Source organism: Trachemys scripta, chromosome 5 (assembly GCF_013100865.1).
Source record: "Trachemys scripta elegans isolate TJP31775 chromosome 5, CAS_Tse_1.0, whole genome shotgun sequence".
Lineage (NCBI taxonomy): Eukaryota > Metazoa > Chordata > Testudines > Emydidae > Trachemys > Trachemys scripta.
The window spans coordinates 133,948,437-133,968,400 of NC_048302.1; the positions used below are offsets into that span (position 1 = coordinate 133,948,437).

The 19,964-nt window shown below is 50.5% G+C and overlaps 1 protein-coding gene across 1 annotated transcript in view; it reads right to left on the reverse strand.

The window, feature by feature from the left end:
- Positions 1–19,964, reverse strand: part of GFRA4 (GDNF family receptor alpha 4) — a gene marked incomplete at its 5' end in the record, with an annotated part of 147,423 nt that overhangs the window by 16,002 nt on the left and 111,457 nt on the right. The window contains 2 exon segments of the mRNA XM_034772806.1: positions 7,298–7,643; positions 16,605–16,685. Of these exon segments, the coding sequence (XP_034628697.1) occupies positions 7,298–7,643; positions 16,605–16,685 (427 nt within the window).

Below are 19,964 nucleotides of genomic sequence, written 5' to 3' on the forward strand. Positions count from 1 at the left end.
GTGGGGGAGGAGAGTTAACATGGAAATGAGAGACTAATACATAACAAAAGATAACCGAAAGTTATAAATACGTTTGTATACGTTTGTAACAAAGGGAAATTGAAACTAAATTATCCAGTGCTGGAGGCAACTGGGATGCGATCGTTCCAGTGAGTTTCCCAGTGGTGAGAAATTGATCACTACTTGCTGAGTGTTTTGCCTTAATAAAGATTTGTTAGACCCTTCTGCTGAGTAAGTGAATCTCAGTCCAACACTGGTGGCTTATTACTGTTTAATTTTCCAATTTGTTCCACAATCTCTTCTATTGACACTTCAACCTGGGACAGTTCCTCAGATTTGTTACCTAAAAAGAATGGTTCTGGTGTGGGAATCTCCCTCACATCCTCTACAGTGAAGACTGATACAAAGAATTCATTTAGCTTCTCCGCAACAGCTTTCTCTTCCTTGAGTGCTCCTTTAGCACCTCAATTGTCCAGTGGCCCCACTGTTTGGCAGGCTTCCTGCTTCAGATAGACTTAATTTTTATTTTTATTTTTGCTGTTGGTTTTTGTGTCTTTTTCTAGCTGCTCTTCAAATTCTTTTTTGGCCTGCCTAATTATACGTTTACACTTGACTTGCCAGAGTTTATGGTCCTTTCTATTTATCTCAGTAGGATTTCACTTCCAATTCTTAAAGGATGTCTTTTTGTATCGAACTGGGTTTTTTGGGTGGGGGCTTGGACTGTTTTGTTTGATTTGGGCACTGCATTTAGATTGAGTCTCTATTATGATGCTTTTAAAAAGTTTCCAAACAGCTTGCAGGCATTTTACTCATGGGACTGTTCTTTATCATTTCCATTTAATTAGCTTCCTCATTTTTATTTACTTCCCCCTTTTGAGGTTAAATGCTACTGTGGTGGGTTTCTTTGGCATTTTCCGCCGTACAAGGATGTTACATTTAACTACACGATGGTTGCTATTACCGAGCGGTTCAGCTTCTTGGACCAGATCCCATGCGACACCTAGGACTAAATCAAGAATTGCCTCTCGCCTTCAGGGTTCCAGGACTAATTGCTCTAAGAAGCAGTCATTGGGGGGATAGCTCAGTGGTTTGGGCATTAGCCTGCTAAACCCAGGGTTGTGAGTTTAATCCTTGAGGGGGCCATTTACGGAACTGGGGTAAAAATCTGTCTGGGGATGGGTCTCCTTTGAGCAGGAGGTTGGACTAGATGACCTCCTGAGGTCCCTTCCAACCCTAATATTCTAATGGTGCCTAGACATTTTCTCTCTCCATCTTGTCCTGAGGTGACATGTTCCCAGTCAATATGAGGATAGTTGAAATCCCCCATTATTATTGGGTTTTCTGTTTTTGTAGCATCTCTAATCACCCTGAGCATTTTGCAATCACCATCAGCACACTGGTCAGGTGGTCAGAAGTGTATTCCTGCTGCTACACTCGTATTATTCAAGCATGGAATTTCTATCCACAGAGATTCGATGGCACTCTTGGAGTCATTTAAGGCTTTTACTATATTTGACTCTACGCTTCCTTTCACATATAGTTGCTGCTCCCCCGCCAGGCTCAAGAAGGCAGGCTGGCAGGCAGGTTTCCCCTGCCTCATAAAGCTACATCAGCTTGAGCTGCTGAAAATGGCCAAATAGACCCATTTTTATGACAATCCAGACTCTTGTGTGAGGTGACCCTCCCCTTGCCAGCTTCCCCAGGTGAGCCGAGACCTTTGCCAGGTGACTTTACTGCCAAGGTGACCTCGTCCCTGACAAACTAGCTCTCCTGGATAGGAGCGCTCTTATTTTCTGGAGTGATTACATTTCAGTGGTTGATCATTTTAAGTCAATGACACTTCTGTTGTTCTTTTGCCACCAGCTGGTGGAATTTCAGCCAGCTTGGAGGCAAACGGACAATAGAAAAGACAAAGGGCTGCACCTTCACAATGGAGTTTGCAGCCTCATAAAGCTACAGAGAGTTCATGATCTCCCACAGACGTCATAGAGTGTCCAGACAGATTCCCAGATTGTCACAGGCCTATTAGATCATCCAGTCTAACTTTCCCCCTCCTATCTGGCTGGTGGTGGATTGTCCTCTGAAGTCTAGTGCAGGGCTCTCAAACTTCTTCATTGTGGAAACTGTGTCTCATTAGAGAGATTGACTCATGGAACAATTTCCTCTCCCCGCCCTCCCCCGACCACCTATCCTTCCAGTTTCAGTCACATACCATCTGCAATGGTAGCAAAACTATCAAAGAGACTTATATGGCTTCCCATCACCAGGGTATCTGAGTCCCTGACAATCTGTAATGTGTTTATTCTCACACCATCCCTGTGAGGCATGGAAGTGCTATTAGCCCCATTATACAGGTGGGGAATTGAGGCCCAGGGACACTAAAGCCCAGATCCTCAAAGGTATTTAGGTGCCTAACTCCCATTGGCTTGCCCAAGGTCACACAAGAAGTCTGTGGCAGAGCTGTGAAATGAATGCAGCTCTCTTGCCTCCTTGGCTGAATATCACAAAGCTGTCCTGTCTTGCTAATACTTCATGGGCCACAGTCTGAGACTGTTTTCTAATATTTTATCAAGTGCAATCTAAACGTTGCAGTGTCACAGCCCAGAACTGGCCTCTACAAGAGGCAAAATATGACTTAAATCGTACCCTCTCATTTACATTGGCTGCTCTTTGGGACAAAGAAGTCTGTCTTTGTTATCTGTACATACAGCACCTAGCCCACTGGGGCCCCAAGCCCTGCCTGGGGCTGCCAGACAAGACTGCAGCACAAATAACAATAGACTACTAGACTGCGTGGTGGAAGGAGATCCAGGCACTCCAACGGCTAAGGGGGTTTGAAGGCAGGAAAGAAAACTATATATAAACAGAGAGTTCTGCATCATACAGTTTCTTCCTGCCTTATTATGCTCATCTGGTTTTTCTTTGTTTGTATTTTTTACTGGGTTCATATTGAGAAACAGCTAGCATGTGACTGGTTTCAGAGTGGTAGCTGTGTTAGTCTGTCAGCAAAACCAACAAGGAGTCCTTGTGGCATCTTCGAAACTAACTAACGAATTTATTTGAGCATAGGTGTGGCGATGGGATAGCTCAGTGGTTTGAGCATTGGCCTGCTAAATCCAGGGTTATGAGTTCAATCCTTGAGGGGGCTATTTGGGGATTGGTCCTGCTTTGGGCAGGGAGTTGGACTAGATGACCTCCTGAGGTCCCTTCCAACCCTGATATTATATAATTTTTTTTGTGGGCTATAACCTACTTCATCAGATGCATGGAGTGGAAAATACAGTAGAGAGGTATAAATCTACAGCACATGGAAAGATGGGAGTTGCCTTACCAAGTGGGGGGGTCAGTGCTAATGAGGCTCACCCCTTCTTGTCAACTGTCGGGAATAGGCCACATCCACCCTAATTGAATTGGCCTCGTTAGCACTGACCCCCGACTTGGTAAGGCAACTCCCATCTTTTCATGTGCTGAATATTTATACCTGTCTACTGTATTTTCCACTCCATGCATCCGATGAAGTGGGTTCTAGCCCACGAAAGCTTATGCCCAGATAAATGTCAGTCTCTAAGCTAGCATGTGGGTGCACAAGGGTTGCCGAGTACCCAGATCACTTTGAATTCAAGGGGTTACAGCTGGGTATAAAATGGGGTTAACCCGGTATTATTTTACTCTAAATGTGTCTTTAAAGAGCTGTGCTTTGTTCATGGCTTTCGTTTTGGTTTCTGTGCCTTCTGCAGACTTTGACCGGATCTCGCATTTCCTTGCTGCTTTGGACATTGGCTCCAGCGGATACATTTATTATTCGTTTGGAGACCAAGGAACGAGCTAATTAACAGCTGTGCTACTTTAAGGATGTGTGATGGTTCCCATCCTCCAGGAAATCAACACGTTCCCCTCTGCCCCTCCCTTTCCCCACCAGCGTAGCTTATCTGTGTTTCCCCAGGGGGCAATACTGCTCAATTTCAGATCCACTGGCTAGCTGTATGAAATCCTATAGTACCTGGACTAATGGCTGCTGGTTCCCATGGCTTTCCATCTTTCAGATAAAACTTAAGCCAGAGGGTCTAGCCACTCACAGTCATTAAAATTCCTATGGTGCATCTGGCAAAAATAAGGGGGCTCGCCCAAGCCAAATTCCAACGTGGGGAATTATGTTCTGCTCCCCCTGAAGTTTCAAGTGGAGAAATTATTTGTCATTCCTCCTCTTTAAAAGCCAAGGGCTTGGCATTACTGCTGCAGGGTGGTTAATGTGCTCTACCCCAGAAAGAGCTGCAGCAGGGTGGGTGAAGTGTCTCTCTCTCTCAAATCTGTAAAGTTCTTTGAGAACCTTAAGGGTGAAAGTGGCTATAATGAAAGTAATACTTAACTAACACACACACACGTGTTGACACACCTGTGCACGTGCATGTAGTGACCGTCATCTAAAAGCATTTTTGAAAATATCATTTCACCCTCCTCATACAGCCAAGAAAGAGACACTATCATCCCCATTTTAAATGATTTGTCCAAGGTGTCACTGGCAGAACTGGGACTAGAACCCAGGAGGGCCAATGCCCAGTGTCCTCCTCCAATTACTAGGTGGCACTGCCTCTCAGGAAGTGGCTGGCGTTCTCTCAAGGGAGAATTTTACCACTGACGGCGCTTTGGTTAAATTGGAACGTATCCATCTGATTGCCATCATTAATTATGTATCGTGCAGCAGTGCCCAGAAATGGACCGGGTGTTTTCAGCCATATGGGATGGTACAGTTCCTGCCCCGGAGAGTTCATTCATTCGCTAATGGCAGAAACTTTGCCACAAGGGCGAGATGCAAACCGGGAGGCAAGATGAACGGGGGCGTGGGGGACAGAGGGTTACAGAAATTAGGCCACATGATTACATGGATGGTAGGCAGATGTCTTGTTACTAAATGTGTTCCCCATTAAGTACACAACTACCCCCACTAAAATCCCCTTCCAGCGCAGATAATAACGTTTTGTGTTCATTTGATTTGCCTTCTAATTTCTGGGCCTTCGGAGTACACTTGGGCCGTATTTTCAAGCTTTTCTTTGCAGTCATGAAGGCTAGAGACCTACTTTTATTAACGAATGCTGAGATTCTCATGCAAGCTCTGGATTCCAGCAGATGGGGCTGTCCAAAAAACATCACCAAGTAGCAATAAAACACCAACACTAGCAATAAAATGGCAGGAGTTGGCAACGCTGAATTAGGGGATGGAAGTTGGTCCCCGCTCTGAAAAAGCTTGGGGTGCAGCTCATGAAGACATATCTGAGCTAGCTTAACCCAGCTAGCCCAGGTCCCAGCACAGTAGAACAACACCAGCATGGACTTCAACACCGGTGGAATCGCCTTCCTTAGAGGTTTTTAAGGCCCGGCTTGACGAAGCCCTGGTTGGGATGATTTAGTTGGGGATTGGTCCTGCTTTGAGCAGGGGGTTGGACTAGATGACCTCCTGATGTCCCTTCCAAACCTGATATTCGATGATTCTCTGTTCAAGCCTGTGCAGAACCCCGGGTAATTACATGGGCAGCTAATCCTCATTGAAACCCATGCTGCTGCAGCTTAGGGTGACCAGATGTCCCGATTTTATAGGGACAGTCCCGATTTTTGGGTCTTTTTCTTATATAGGCTCCTATTACCCCCCACCCCCGTCCCGATTTTTCACACTTGCTGTGTGGTCACCCTACTGCAGCTTCACTAGCTAGCTAGATTCAAGCTAGCTCAGGGATGTCTACTCAAGGTTCGATCGCACCCCAGGACTGCAGTGTAGACACATACAAAGCAGCAACTCCACCAAAGAGCTGGGGAAGGCATCTTGGAGCAGGGATAAAGCTCCTTTAAAGAAGGCAGCTGTGGGAAGCTGGCACACGCCGTGTATCGCAGCCTCTCCAGCTAAACTTTTCTGAAGTATTGTGGCTTTTAATAGAGGTTTCTGCAGAGAAATGACAAAGGGACCAAAACCACGCCCCCACAAATTATTTTTGGCCCAGGAAAACTCAGTAGTTTCTCTCTCCTTCTCTCTCTCTCTCTCTCTCACACACAAACGCACCCTGCCCAGCCTCGGCCAGTTATTTCCCATTCTTCATATCAGCACCAGCAAGCAGGGCTGGCTTTAGCAGGTGCAGGGCCCCACGCCGGGACACGAATTGTCTCTCTGCCCCCACCCCAACTCCACCCCGGCCCTGCCCTGACTCCACCCCCTCGCTGCCCCATTAGATCCCTCCCCAAATCCCCACCCTGGCCCCGCGTCTTCCCCAAGCACGCCGCATTCCTCCTCCTCACCCCTCCCTCCCAGGCTTGCACTGATCAGCTGTATGGCGGCGCAAGCGCTGGAGGGAGGGGGGAGAAGCAGGACGCGGCTTTTTTTTTTTTCCCCACTCTGCCGGCAGCCCCGGACGTTACGGGGCCCTCTTAGGCGCGGGGCCCCATTCCGGGGCATCGGCTTAAAGCCGGCCCTGCCAGCAAGGACAACATGTGAGTTCCGGCTCTGACTTCTCTTAGCAGGTCCATAAACCGACGCCTTGAGACACAGTTCGATCCTGCCAAGGACGTCTCGCTCAAGAGCCATTTTCTGTGACCACGTGCCATCTCCCTTGCTGAGGCTGCTAGGGTTAAAGGCGGGGCTGGAGATATATGCAAGCCGCTGAACGGCCTTGCAGTCTGCCACATTTCCTGAGGGCTCCCACCCCATTTGCGAGTGATGGTTACTGTGTGCACCCCTCCCCCATTATCCCTCCTGCATCTGGTTCCCAGTGAGGCTCTTACTTCCTGTTGCCCTACACAGAGAGGCAGTGATGCCTAGTGGGTAGACATGCGCGTAGCAGTCAGCAGGGCTGGGCACTGCTCCTTGAGTCACTGCATAACCTTGGGCAAAGGCTTGATTTCTTTGTTCCTCAGTTTACCCCTTAGTGGTAACAAAGCTCTAATGCCTGCTGAGAGGCTTAGCAGGGAGCGCTTGTAAATTGATTTGGGATCCTTGGGACAGCAGGTGCAATTAATACAGCCTGACATTTGTTTTATCTCCCAGGTTTCCAGCTACACTACCTGAAGCAAAAAGGGGGACAATCCAAGGGATTTGCCTCAAGAATGCACCATGAGCAGCTCACCCTACATTTGACCCTGGGCTCCTCCTAGCCAACCCTTTGCTTTAGCCCCTGGAGCAGAGGGTCTCACTTTAGGGCCTGCTTCAAGGCCCACAATGGAGTCACTGGAAGGACTCCCCTCAGGCTTCAGTGGGTTGGACCAGGCCTCCAGGGGATGGGGCTGACTGGGCCCCACTGTGCTGCGTGAGTGTTACCTGCAGACGTAGTTCTCCCGGCAGGAATCCAGGGGGGTCAGGCAGTTGGGCTTCTCCTTGGACTCGTAGGAGCAGGCGGGGACAATGGTCTGTCGGCGGCGCTCGGCGCAGGCCGTGTCGTCACAGGGGCAGAAGAGAAGCTCGTGCGTGTACTCGGGGGGCACGCGGTCAAAGAACTTGCGCAGGGCCTTGTGGCACTTGGAGCGGTTGCAGGCGTCGGCCCGGGCCAGGCGCCGGATGCAGAAGGAGACGTACTCCGTCCTCAGCCTCTGGCACATCTCGTCCACGTTGCAGGCCTTGGCGGCGTCCAGACAGCGGTTCACCTGCGTCACCTCGTTCTCGGAACCTGCATGACCCAGAGACCCCAACAAAGTTTAGCAACGGCCATGGCAATACCAGCACCTGAGGGGCCTCGAGCTTGCAGAGGACAGCAGGGCTGCCCCCCACCCCCAGCTAGCCCAGAGCCCGGGAGCAAGAAGAGCTGGGATTCACCCTGGGGTTAATGATTTAGTCCTGACGAGGCCGTTAGAAAACTAGCTCACGGAGCACACGCTGTTCCAGGAAGGAGGGGGAGTTTCTGGTCACATGCCAGGTACGGGCCAGGTTAAGACTCTGGATTGAAGCAAATATCACCTCCCCAGCTGTGCTGAGAGCCCTCGTCCCCACTCAGACTGTCCCCCTCACTCCCATGTGGAAGCAGCATGTCACCTCCGGAGGGGGAAGGAGCGGCTCCGGCTAGGGAGGCAGGGCTAGTGGCAAAGAGGAGACGGGCGAGAAAGCACCAATCAGCAGCAGGTGGGGGATCAGGGCCAGCTCTAGGATTTTTGCCGCCCCAAGCAAAAACATTTTTGGCTGCCCCCCCTTTTTTTTCGTGCCCCTCTGGCCCCAGCCCCGCCCCAACTCCACCTCTTCCAAACTCCTTCCCCAAATCCCCAGCCCCGCCTCCTCCCCCGGGTGTGCCGCATTCCCCCCCCATTGCTTCCTGCGGCCCCCCCCAACGACCTCCCGCCCTAGCTCACCTCCACTCCACCTGCTCCCCCGGGCGTGCCGCCGCTCTGCTTCTCCCCCTCCCTCTCAGGAGAGGGAGGGGAGAGAAGCGGAGTAGCGGCACGTTCAGGGGAGCAGGTGGAGTGCAGGTGAGCTAGGGTGGGGGGCGCAGGAAGTAACGGGGGGCAGAGGAACCGCTCCCCACTCCAGCTCACCTCCGCTCCACCACTGCTGCCTCCCCCGAGCGCCCGCCGCTTGGCTTCTCCTCCCTCCCTCCTTCCCAGCCTTGCTACGCAAAGCAGCTGTTTCCCGGCAGGAAGCCTGGGAGGGAGGGGGAGAAGCGGAGCGGCGGCGGCGCGCTCAGGGGAGCGGGCGGAGGCGGAGTGGAGGCGAGCTGGGGCAGCGGGGGCACTTTTTCCCCATGCCCCGGAGTCGGCGCCTATGATGGCCGGCGCCAGAATGCCGCCCCTCGAAATGTGCCGCCCCAAGCACCTGCATGTTTTGCTGGTGCCTGAAGCCAGCCCTGTGGGGGATGGACTGCTGGGTATCCCAGACTTTGCAGTGCCAGCCCCCATGCTCACCTCCCCAGCTGGCTATCCCTGACATGTGAATTCCAGCTCTCCCCAGCTAGTCCCCGCTGATTATCCCTGACCTGGCCGTGCCAGATTCTTGACCCCTCTGGCTATCCTGGACCTGGCAGAGCCAGCTACCCTCCCCCCACGATGACAGTACCTTTCCTGGCATTGCCAGCTCTGCCTACTGGTGTAACAAGTCATGGCTATGCACACACACCAGGCTGCTGCAAAATCATGCGCGTAGCACCACAGATCACTCGGGAAACACTTTGCTCCCCCAGAACCCCACAAGTCTAAAGCTTTGCCCTGTTCCAGGATCTCAAAGCATGAAGTAAGCCTCACAACTCTCCCGCGAGACGGAGAAGCACAACAGCCCCCCATCCCCAGATTGCAGAGGGGGGCACCCAGGCACAGGGAGAGGGAACAAGTCACATAGCAAATCAGTGGCTGGCAGGGTGGGAGTGGAACCCAGGCATCCTGGCCCACGCTGCACCCCAAGCCACGCCACTCTCTCCAAAAGGACAAATGAAAGCAGTCTGCAAATACTGTAAACTGGTCAAAAAGTGACCTCCTTAAGATTATTTATCGCAACATTTTACACTCTGTGGTGCCTTTAAAGGGAGCACGTCCGACTGCTTTACAAATGCTTTCATGAGCTCTGCCCCTGCCAGCAGTGCGGTGAGAGAGACTAGGGCAAGGTGGGGGCCTGAGCCAGCGAGCACTGAAGATGCCCGTGACTGTCAGTGGGCGTTGGATGATGCCAGTCATGGGTATCTGAGGAACAGCACGCAGCAGGATGCAGAGGAGTCCTTTACAAAGAGTGGTGTTTCCTGCCCCTTCCTTGGAAGCATTTGGCCACTGTGGAGATGGGATACTGGATTAGATGGACCTTAGGGCTGATTCAAGCTGGCAATTCCTCATCCAGAACCTACTGCCACTAGAGACAAGTGCAAACACTCCATCTGGGTAAGCCAGTATTTCTGAAGTGTGGGCTGAGCCCTGGGGTGGGGTGGGTCTCCCAGGACAGGCCACGGCAGTGAGAGGCAGGTCTGTTACAGTGCCTTGTGAGGCACTATGGGGGCGTGATCGGTGCCATTTTCCCAAAGGGCAGCTCTAGCTGTACAATCTGATAGTTACATCAGCTAACGCCATTTCAGATTATCGTGCCCTCCCTGGGAGTAACGCATGGGGCTGGAGTTTGCGGAGACTAGCAAGGCCCGTGTTTGTGGCACAGTAGCACTGAAAGGACCCATTCAGAATTACAGCCTCACTGTACTGGGTACAAGGTACTTAGACACCCTCATATCTGAGCACCTTCCCACTGTTGAATGTATGACTCCTCACCACAGCCCTGTGAGGCAGGGCAGGATTATTATTCCCATTGTACAGATGGAAAACTGAGGCACAGAAAGACTTAGTGACTTGCCCAGGGTCACCCAGGGAGTCTGTGGCAGAGCAGAGATCTGTGCCCACATCTCCTGAGGCCCAAGCTAGCATCCTAACTGCTCAACCATCCTTCCTCTCCCTCCGGCTGTGACACACACAACATGAAAGACAGTCCCTGCCCATGGCCTTCACAATCTAAACAGGGTCAAAACCCAACAGGGGATGCAGAACACAAGAGGGGTGGGAGAGATGGGAGCCTGACAGAGACCTGTCCGCAAGGTCACATAGGTTCACAGCAAAGTGCGCAGAGTAGAGGCATCAGAGTCTTTCATAAGAGAAGAAGACAAGAGCGCTGAGCGGATTGGTAATACGCCACCGGCCCGGCCATTAGCCGGAGGATAGTGCCACAGTTGGGATGACTTTGAGAAAGGTTCTGATGGAGGACAGGGTAGTGGCTGTGTGAGTTGGGTCCCGGTCCCACGCTTGCGGGGCAGCATGGAAGATGTTGGTTTGTGGGAGAACAGGGACAAGTGAGCTAAAGGGGCTGGCAGAACAAGGAGCGGGAGGTTGAGATGTATGGCAGGGTGGGAAGAAAGAAGTCAGCAGAGTATAGCCTTGAAAGTTGGAGAGTTTGCAGGAATTTGAGTGCAGATCAGTTACGGAAAGAATCTGTTCTTTTCCTGCCCCCCCTTGTCCAAGAACAAGAAGGCTGCTCGGTGAGGTCTGGGGCAGGTCAATGCAGAGAGAGATTTCTCCGGACAGCACGGAGCCAGACTGGGATTTGCAGCTTCCAAAGGTCAGAGAGTCAAAGAGTGGAGCTGGATTTAAAGAGAGGCTGGAGAATTTCATGAGCAGCGATAACATCTGTAGATAAACAACCTCAGCTAAGTTCATCTAACCCCATGCTACAGTGTCAAATCACCACCCCAGGGGCCAGGAAGGAATTCTTTCTGCCTGTCTGGATTATTTTTCTGCCAGCTTTAGCTTCAGGTACTGGCCAGGATACTGGATTGGATGGGCCCATTAATTCCCACTTTTAGAGGTACAGAGGTGAAATGCCCCAGGTCACACACAGCTGCGAGCAGACCCCAGGAATCCTGACACCCAGCCAGTCTCCTGCTCTAACCACTACCCTACACCATCTCTCCACACCTGGTTGTCGTTACACTGTACAATCTGATAGTTACATCAGGCATAGTTACATCTATTCAACTGGACAAGTACAGCACCGGCAGCAAACTTCCCCCACGGAAAGTGCTGTGATCCTGGCCTGGTGGGATGAGCCACCTGGCAGTTCTGTCTCCACAACTCATTTAGAGCTTCGGCTGTCTACTGGGATTCCATGGCAACCATATGCTCTATTGGACATCCCATAAACCCTGCTGCGCGGTTGCTAGGGAAGGCTTCTGGGGCACTGCGAACTCCAGCATTTGAGAGTGGAGGAGGTTCAGCCTTCATGACGTGCTCCCACCCCGGAAGCTGGGGAAGGGGCCATCCTGTATCACATATGAGTGGAGACGGGAAAGACCACTCCGCTGCCTCCTCAGACGACATCCAAGGTCAAGGCTGGGGATGGACATGGGGTCTGGGGGAAAGGGGAGAGTTTGCTAGAGGTGGCAGAGGATGGGAGCCAAGGCCATGCAAACCACAGTGACCCAGGTCCAGGAAAGTTGCTGGCTCTGGGCGGGGTCACCACCTGAGACCACCCTGATTTCAGGTGCTGTAGCCATACATCCTAGCCGATCAGAGCCAAACCTGGTGGTGATTAGAGTCATCTCCATTGGGAACTGCACTGTTCTGAGGCCTTACTGACGTTTGCAGAGCAGTAGCAGCACAAGGCTCTCTGATGGTGTGTGTGCGGGCGAGCCTAGTTTCCAACATGGAGACTGTGCTTCAAGGCTGCTTCTAAGGACTTTCACCGGCGTGACCAAACTACCATCACGGGAAACAACTGGAGGGCTGTGAATGCTACACGATTGTAATTGTCCAGGAGCTACAGCGAGGAGAAAGGTGAATGACTGAAGAAGCCAACGTTCAAGAGCAAGTCACTGGAGGATGTTCTCAGGCAATGGCCTACAGAGGATTTGGTGGACTGATGGGGCCTTCTTTGCAAAGAGCAGGTAACTGACTGGGGCACCTAGGCACTACGATAATTCAAATTACAAATAATAATAATATTCCCCAGCCTGAGATCAATCATTGGAAGAAAAGTCAGAGCAAATCTGATGCCTTTCAAACCTTGACGTTGTCTCTACCAGGAAATGCAGAGTCAATGGGCCTATTTCCACTCACTTCTAAAGGGTGTAACTCCATTGGCCTCAGCAAAACCACCCTTGATGTACACCAGTGCAAGCAAAGAGCAGAATCTTAAGCATAGGAATGTCTCAGTGACTAGCAATCTGGATAGAAGAGTGCACAGAGCAATGCTGTTACTCCAGTGAGGAAGGTCAACAGATGCACAAAGCCATGAAGGAGAATGCTTCAAAATACCAATACAGTGGTTACTTGGGAGTAACACTGTCTTAGAAAGGAAAGGAGAGACCTTGGAAACCAGATAAAAAAAAATCACATTATATGCAAATATTAGGGATCGGTGAGGGAGGAAAATATCCATATCTTTCTTATTTTGACGTTAAACTACTTGATTGAAGCATGCAAGATGATCCCTCTTACACAGGAGAATCCCTGCTAGGAGTGGTCAGGGGATTCATCTGAGACTTCACAAATCTCCTTATGCGATAAAAGAGATAAAGTGAGATTCCTTCTGGCTGCAAAGAAAAAGAATTTGAAGACAAACTTTTTCATCTCTGTCAACTTGAGACTCGAAGCAGGAGGGACTTTATGCCAATTAGAGAAGATTTTATGGAGGAAGAAGCCAAGTCTCTTGCTAAATTTAGAATGTAATATCAAGACAAAAAATATCTTTGGTGAGTCATTGAAACCAGCCACTCCACATCTGAAAAATATCGAAGAGGTCAGTTTCAATCTTGCTGTGAATTTCAAGATGACCTCAGAGAACAATTGACTGTGATATTTTGCCTTCTCTTGAAGCTATGGAATATCCCTGATGTTAGCTGAATTGTTTTGGCCTACAATGTTTAACTTGAATAAAAAGTTTAACTTTGAGTTATAATGATGTTGAAGGGTTTTTTGTTTTGTTTTGGTGGATGCATCTTTTGCTGTAGATATACTATGGTGTAGACCTGTTTAATAATACACAGACATGAGTCTTGTTATGCCATTTTACACTACCCACAGTTTGGGGTATAGCAAACAGCTAGTAGAAATGGCTTTATTATTCTTGAAGTCTATGGCCTGGTCTACACTGGGGGGGGGGGGGGGGCGGGAATCGATCTAAGTTACTCAACTTCAGCTCTGTGAATTACGTAGCTGAAGTCAACGTACTTAGATCTACTTACCGCAGTGTTTTCACTGCGGTAAGTCAACGGCTGACGCTCTCCTGTCGACTCCGCCTGCACCTCTCGCCTGATGGAGTACCGGAGTTGACGGGAGAGTGCTCGGCGGTCGATTTATCGCATCTAGACTAGACTCGCTAAATCAACCCCCGCTGGATCGATTGCTGCCCGTCGATCCAGCGGGTAATGTAGACAAGCCCTAAATCTCATTTTGAATACGCTAGCTTTCTCCTCCACCCACAGAACAATGTAGGACACACTTTTAAAATCACTACTATTACTACAGTAGATAGATGTAATTCCATTTGTATGTTTTTTAGTGGCCATAATACATTATTTATGTAAAATCTGGTTAAAAATATCTGGTGATATGACTCTGCCCTGAGGTATTGTAAGGATATATGCTTCAGTCAGTTCCTTTGCATTTTAGTAGTAGGTTGGCAGGAGTGCTGAGATCCCAGAGTAGACCAGTCCCTGCTGTGCTAGGTGCTGCACAGGCACATAGTGAAAGGCAGATCGACGCTATGACTAATGGTATCGCCATGGAGTAATACAAGTAAAAATGTAAAAAAACGAGACAGGTTTTCCAATACCTCTCTGATACTGATTTGGGTTCTGAATCCTTCATTACTGCTCCAGAGCCCTACTGTTCTGGGTCTGTTTTTCTTTGCTACCTAACCAGTTTCATCCCATTTTCAAAAAATGGCAAGGCATTGGCCATGCATAAAAATCCCAGTGTACAGAGAGTCTACATGTACGGGAGAGAGCACCATAGGACTCATCATGGAACTGGCAAACTACTGAATAAGGATCCTGTCCTGCAACTGCTTCCACGTGTGCTTCACTTCTCACACGTGAGTAACCGAAGTGGAGTCAATGAGGGTATTTGCCTGTGCAAATTAAACACACGCGTTAATGTTTGCGGCATCAGTGGCCTGGTCCACACTAACCCCACACTTCGAACTAAGATACGCAACTTCCGCTACGTGAATAATGTAGCTGAAGTCGAAGTACCTTAGTTCGAACTTATAGCAGGTCCAGACGCGGCAGGCAGGCTCCCCCGTCGACTCCGCATACTCCTCTCGTGGAGCAGGAGTACCGGCGTCGACGGCGAGCACTTCCGGGATCGATCCGGGATTGATTTATCGTGTCTAGACAAGACGCGATAAATCGATCCCAGAAGATCGATTGCTTACCGCCGGACCCAGAGGTAAGTATAGACCTACCCAGTGTCTCAGTTAGTACCATCGACAATATTAGCTGTTCCTGCTACCGTAAATGCCTCACAGCCCTGAATCAGGGGCAACAGAAGCTCCCTAAAAGTGTGGGGGGGGGCCACCAGCGGCCAAACTGTGGTCCCGTCCCTGTGCCTCCTCTTCCCCCGAGGTCCTGCTCCTTCCCCCGAGGCCCTGCTCCAGTGCCCCTGTGGCATTACGCCCCATATTCTTCATAATAATATTATTACGATATGAGTATGGCATAATTATGATGTATTTTGTATAAGATAGGTCATGTGTCATATCATTGAAAAGTTTATGATTTACTGAATGTGATTATCCTATTTGTAGGCACGTCTCATTTTTGTATCTAAAGTTAGGAATATTGTCTATGCATCTATTACAAACGTATTTACGTTTACACCTGGGGAACGCCCACTAGACAGAATGCAATCAGTCTAGATGGCTGGCTGGGAAGGGCCATTAGGGAACCCAATAGGTCTTTGAAGATGCTAATCTCCCACTAGGAGGCCTTCCTGAGGATGTTACCCACAGCCTCCGAGTTGTGGCTGCTATGGCTCTACAGAGACATGTGACCAAGTCACCTGGTATTGGACTCCATCATAATAGTAGTGGTTTTCCACTGACCGGGCGTGGGAATCAAACGGGGAGACAAAGGGTTCCCACCATATGCCAAAGCTATTTAAGGCAGGGGAGTGACATCATTGTGGTTCATTCTTCACTGACTTCCCACCCAAGAAAGAAGACTGCTGGAAACACCTAAGAAACAAAAGACTGAACTGGGGGAGAAGGGCTGAACCAAGGCTAAAGAGTTTTCTAGCCTGTGAAAGGAATAACTGGAGTTTTAAGCTGCAAGCAAGTGTAGCTTGCCCTCAAGAATCTCTGCAATCTGCATAAAACAGCATTTAGGGTGAGAATTTGCTACTTATAATCAATTTCGTTAGTATATTAAGCTTAGATTGCATTTTGTTTATTTGCTAGGTAATCTGCTTTGAACTGTTTGCTATCCCTTATAATCACCTAAAATCCATCTTTTGTAGTTAATAAACTTGTTTTGTTTTGTCTAAAACCAGTGTGTGGAATTCATAACTGCGGGGGCACAAAGCTGTTGCATGTCTTCCTCCACATTGAGGGAGGGGGCGAATTTCAGGAGCTTACGCTGTACCGATCTCTGTGCAACGCAAGATGGTACCATTTTGGGGTTTGCCATCGCCCCATCAGGCAGGCATGGGGCCAGATTTACCAAAGAGGTCTTCTTCCATTGAGGCCCCTGAATAGGGCCAATGAGTGCTGATCTCTTTTAAAAATCCGGCCAGCCGTCTCTGCCCTGAAGAGGATGGGCGCCGAGAGAGCAGGGTTCTTCTGGCCAGAGCTCTTCTCCCAGAGTCATGGTGTTTTCTACCTCAGCTGGGGGAGCCTCAGAGGCTGCCTATCCAGCCCTTGTCTATCTCTGCCCCGGTCCCTTGCTCTTTATGGCCCCGGTCCAATCATGTAAAGTGCCTCCCCTGAAAACGTGCTCTTGTCTCAACAGCTTAGCACGGAAATTCTCAGCACAGACAATGCGAGAAGGGGCCGTGCAGCGCGACAGACTGCAGCGGGGCAGGGAGAGGCCTAGTCAGTCCGTCCCTCCCAGATCTGGATTGTGGGCTCCCTCCCAACGAGCAACCTGTTTTGGGCCAACAAGTAGGAGCTCCAGCCCACCTACCTGCGGTGATGGATGCCAGCCGGACGTAGTCAAAGCCCCTGACGAATGGCTCGTACGGAGAACTCTCCAACACGTTCACACCTGAGGTGAAAGGAAGATAGGTTGAACCCCAGCAAAGTGAGGTAGCTCTGGCTTCTGAAATTTGTGTTTTAGGAACCTGTCTCAGTGCAAAAGTCTGCAGAACAGCCTTTGTATTATGGGTCTCCATGATGCCTATTCTTATAGCGAGTCCATTTCCCCAGAGTAATGCTCAGTATCTTAGGGGCTGGTGGAAGAGGCCAGATCAACAACCCTGGGGAGCCAAGTCCTATCCTTATGCCCGGCACAGGCCACAGGAGATTTCACCAAGGCTACCCCTTGAAAATGAACCTCAACCTTGGCCTGGGTGGGTTAGTTTCTATGGGCGAGAGAGCTGTTTGGTTTCCTTGGACTACTCAGTTCTTGGCCTCTCTGCTGCCAATGAGGGGCCCAGTTATACAAGGAACTGGACAGACTCCATGAATATACATGTGATGGTAGCCATTTTCATTCACTACGCACCCAGCGTTCTATCCCCCCTGGGGTCTTTCTCGAACTTGCTGCTTTCCAGACAGCCATTCCTAGGTTTTGCTGCTTATTGCCTTACCCTCGATTGCGTGTGCCTTGATATTTATTAACACTGCATCTGCTCCCAATGCACGCTGCTCTTTCCAGCTGAGCATAGAGTGAATGACACGCAGCCCCAGCAAAAGCCTCCCGGTCTAGATTAAGGGTACCGGAAATTTTATTCCATCAGAGTTCTCCTTTTATCAACTCCAAGGACCATAATGTGCCATCCTACCGACTGATGCCACAGAGTATTACTGAGGGAAATAGCTTAGTAAGTTTTAAAAACAAACACACACTGGGGGGAATTAGACATTTATATGGATAAGATCCCCAGCCTGAGCTGCACTAGCTGGGATAAAAGGGCTATCAAACCTCATGCTTCAGGGCATATGTTGATCACCAGCTGGGGTCAGGAAGAAATCGCCGCCTTGATGCACAGCTCTATGCAATTACCACCGGTGTATTACAAGGCAAGTTTACAGCTTTCTTTGAATTACCTGGGACTGCCACTGACTGCATAGGGACCATTCGTGTGCTGCAGTGGAGCAGTTTTTATGTTCTGATGACACCACATGGCATCTGGTAGTGTGGCTCCAAATACTGAAGTGCCTAACACAGACTTGCTCAATAGATGCTGAGTCAATGCTAGGCTATGTAAATTCCCTGGGCATATGGTTCCACAACTGATTTTCATAAAGGTTTCTAGGAAGCTTTTCTGGCCTCCTGGGTACGTATGGATGAAAGCAAAGCAAAAGCCTCTGCAAGTCAGTTTCAGATCGGCTTCCTTGTTTAGCCAATTAGACATGTGGGATTTTTAAATATGTAATTAGTATTAGAAAAATGTGTCCCAAAGGAAATGAAAGCAGAGCAAACAAAGATCCAGTGGTGTTTAATGGACGTGCGAGTCAATCTGCTGCTCAGAGAAAATAAGGGGCTCACGACACCGAGTTAAGCTGGGTCACGAGCAGTGGGAAGCAAAACCTAGTCAAACCCTGATTTACAGCATTCGCTGCCTTTCCAGCCCTGCTGTGCCAATGCATCTCAATCCTGACCCGCAACTCCCCTGCTATTCCAGTGTAGAGCACCCACACAACTCTGCCGATGTGTCTCAGCCCTGACTTACAGCACCCCCTGCTATTACAGACCTGGGTAGGGTGACCATACGGCATGGGTGGTGGGTGAACCGCTGGCTCAAGCCCCCAGCTCCGCTCCTTCCGTCCGCGGCCCCCGCACCTTCTATCCCCCCCTCCCACTGGAGATCACTGCAGCTGCTGGCCCTCGCCCCAGGCTAGTGCCCCCAACCCCGGAGTGCCCCCAGCCCCCCCAACCCCAGAGCACTGAGCACCGCCCCAGCTCTTCCAGCCCTGGAGTGTTGGGAGGCCGGGCAGCATGGCCCCAGCCTCCCCAATCCCTCCAGCCGCAGGAGGCCGGGCAGTGAGGCCCCAGCCCCTCCCCCAGCCCTGGGAGATGGCAGCGCAGCCCCAGCCGGGGCCATGGCACAGGGGAGGAGCCGCCCACAGAGCGGGCAGCAGGAGAGGGAATGGGGCGGAGTGTGGGCGGGGTCACCCCTGGCTGCTGGGGGAGGCTCAGCCTCCCCCAGCCTATGATACCCGCCGCCCATGCCATATAGCTCATTTTGGCCAGGACAGTCCCTTTTTTAAGCCTTGTCCCGGCCATCACAACCTTGATCACTTAGCAAGAGCAAACGGGACCAATGCCCACTTTTCTCAAAAACGTAGAGTGCAGAGGAACATGTGTGTGGGGGGGGTTAGCGGTGATGCCAGACTTGCTCAGGGGGGAGGGGGTGGCAGACTTGGGCGGGGGTAGGCAGGGTTGGGGCGAAGAACAATGCCAGCCTGCGTGTGTGTGTGTGTGGGGGGGCTGGGCTCGGGAGAGCAGCTCTGGCCAGCCCCGTTTGCAGGAGATGGGGGGACTTGGGCTAACCCCACGCAATGTCCCATTTTCCCGTTGGGAAATATGGTCACCCTAGACCTGGGTCACTACCTCTGTCTATACCCCTCCATGCAGCACTCCACTTCGAGGTCTGGCTTTCAGGCTCCGGGGATGCTGATAATGCTCTCTTGCTTAAAAAAGGCCAAAATGTGGATCAAACTGGCTTTCTTACTCAGTTGTTGAACCATTTCCATCGAAGAGTAGATCGGCCAAGCACCGCATATGAAAGGAATGGGGTCTAGTGGCCATGACCTGCTCTGCTTTCAACTGTTGGATGGGAAACCAGCTGCATTTCTCACACAACTAGAACACAGTAAGTGTTAAGTTACCTGCCCCCCCCGCCCTCCAAGGCTTTAGTTTTTCCATGGGGGAACCTCAGAGTGGAGGCTTTCCTCTTTACCTGGGATGCTCTAGGTCAGGGACTGGCAACCTTTGGCAAGCTGCATCCGCAGGTTCAGCCAACCGCGGCCAGTGGGAGCCGCGATCGGCTGAACCTGCAGACAAACAGGTAAACAAACCGGCTCAGGTGCTTACCCTGGCAGGCCGCGTGCCAAAGGTTGCCAATCCTTGCTCTAGGTCAAAGGTCACCTGCAGAACCTAAAACAATGGCCTGCAGAGTCCATGGGGGAAGTGGATCTGACTAATCTCCCCCAAGCCCTCGGCAACACCTCCTTTCTCTCAATCACTGGGGACGCCACACCACCAATGTTTTATTTCTTACTCAGGTCTGTAACCTGGGCATCTTCTTCCACGTGGGCCTCTCTCTAGATCCTCACATCCAGGCTACGTCTAAATCGTGTCAATTTTTTCTGTCTCGCA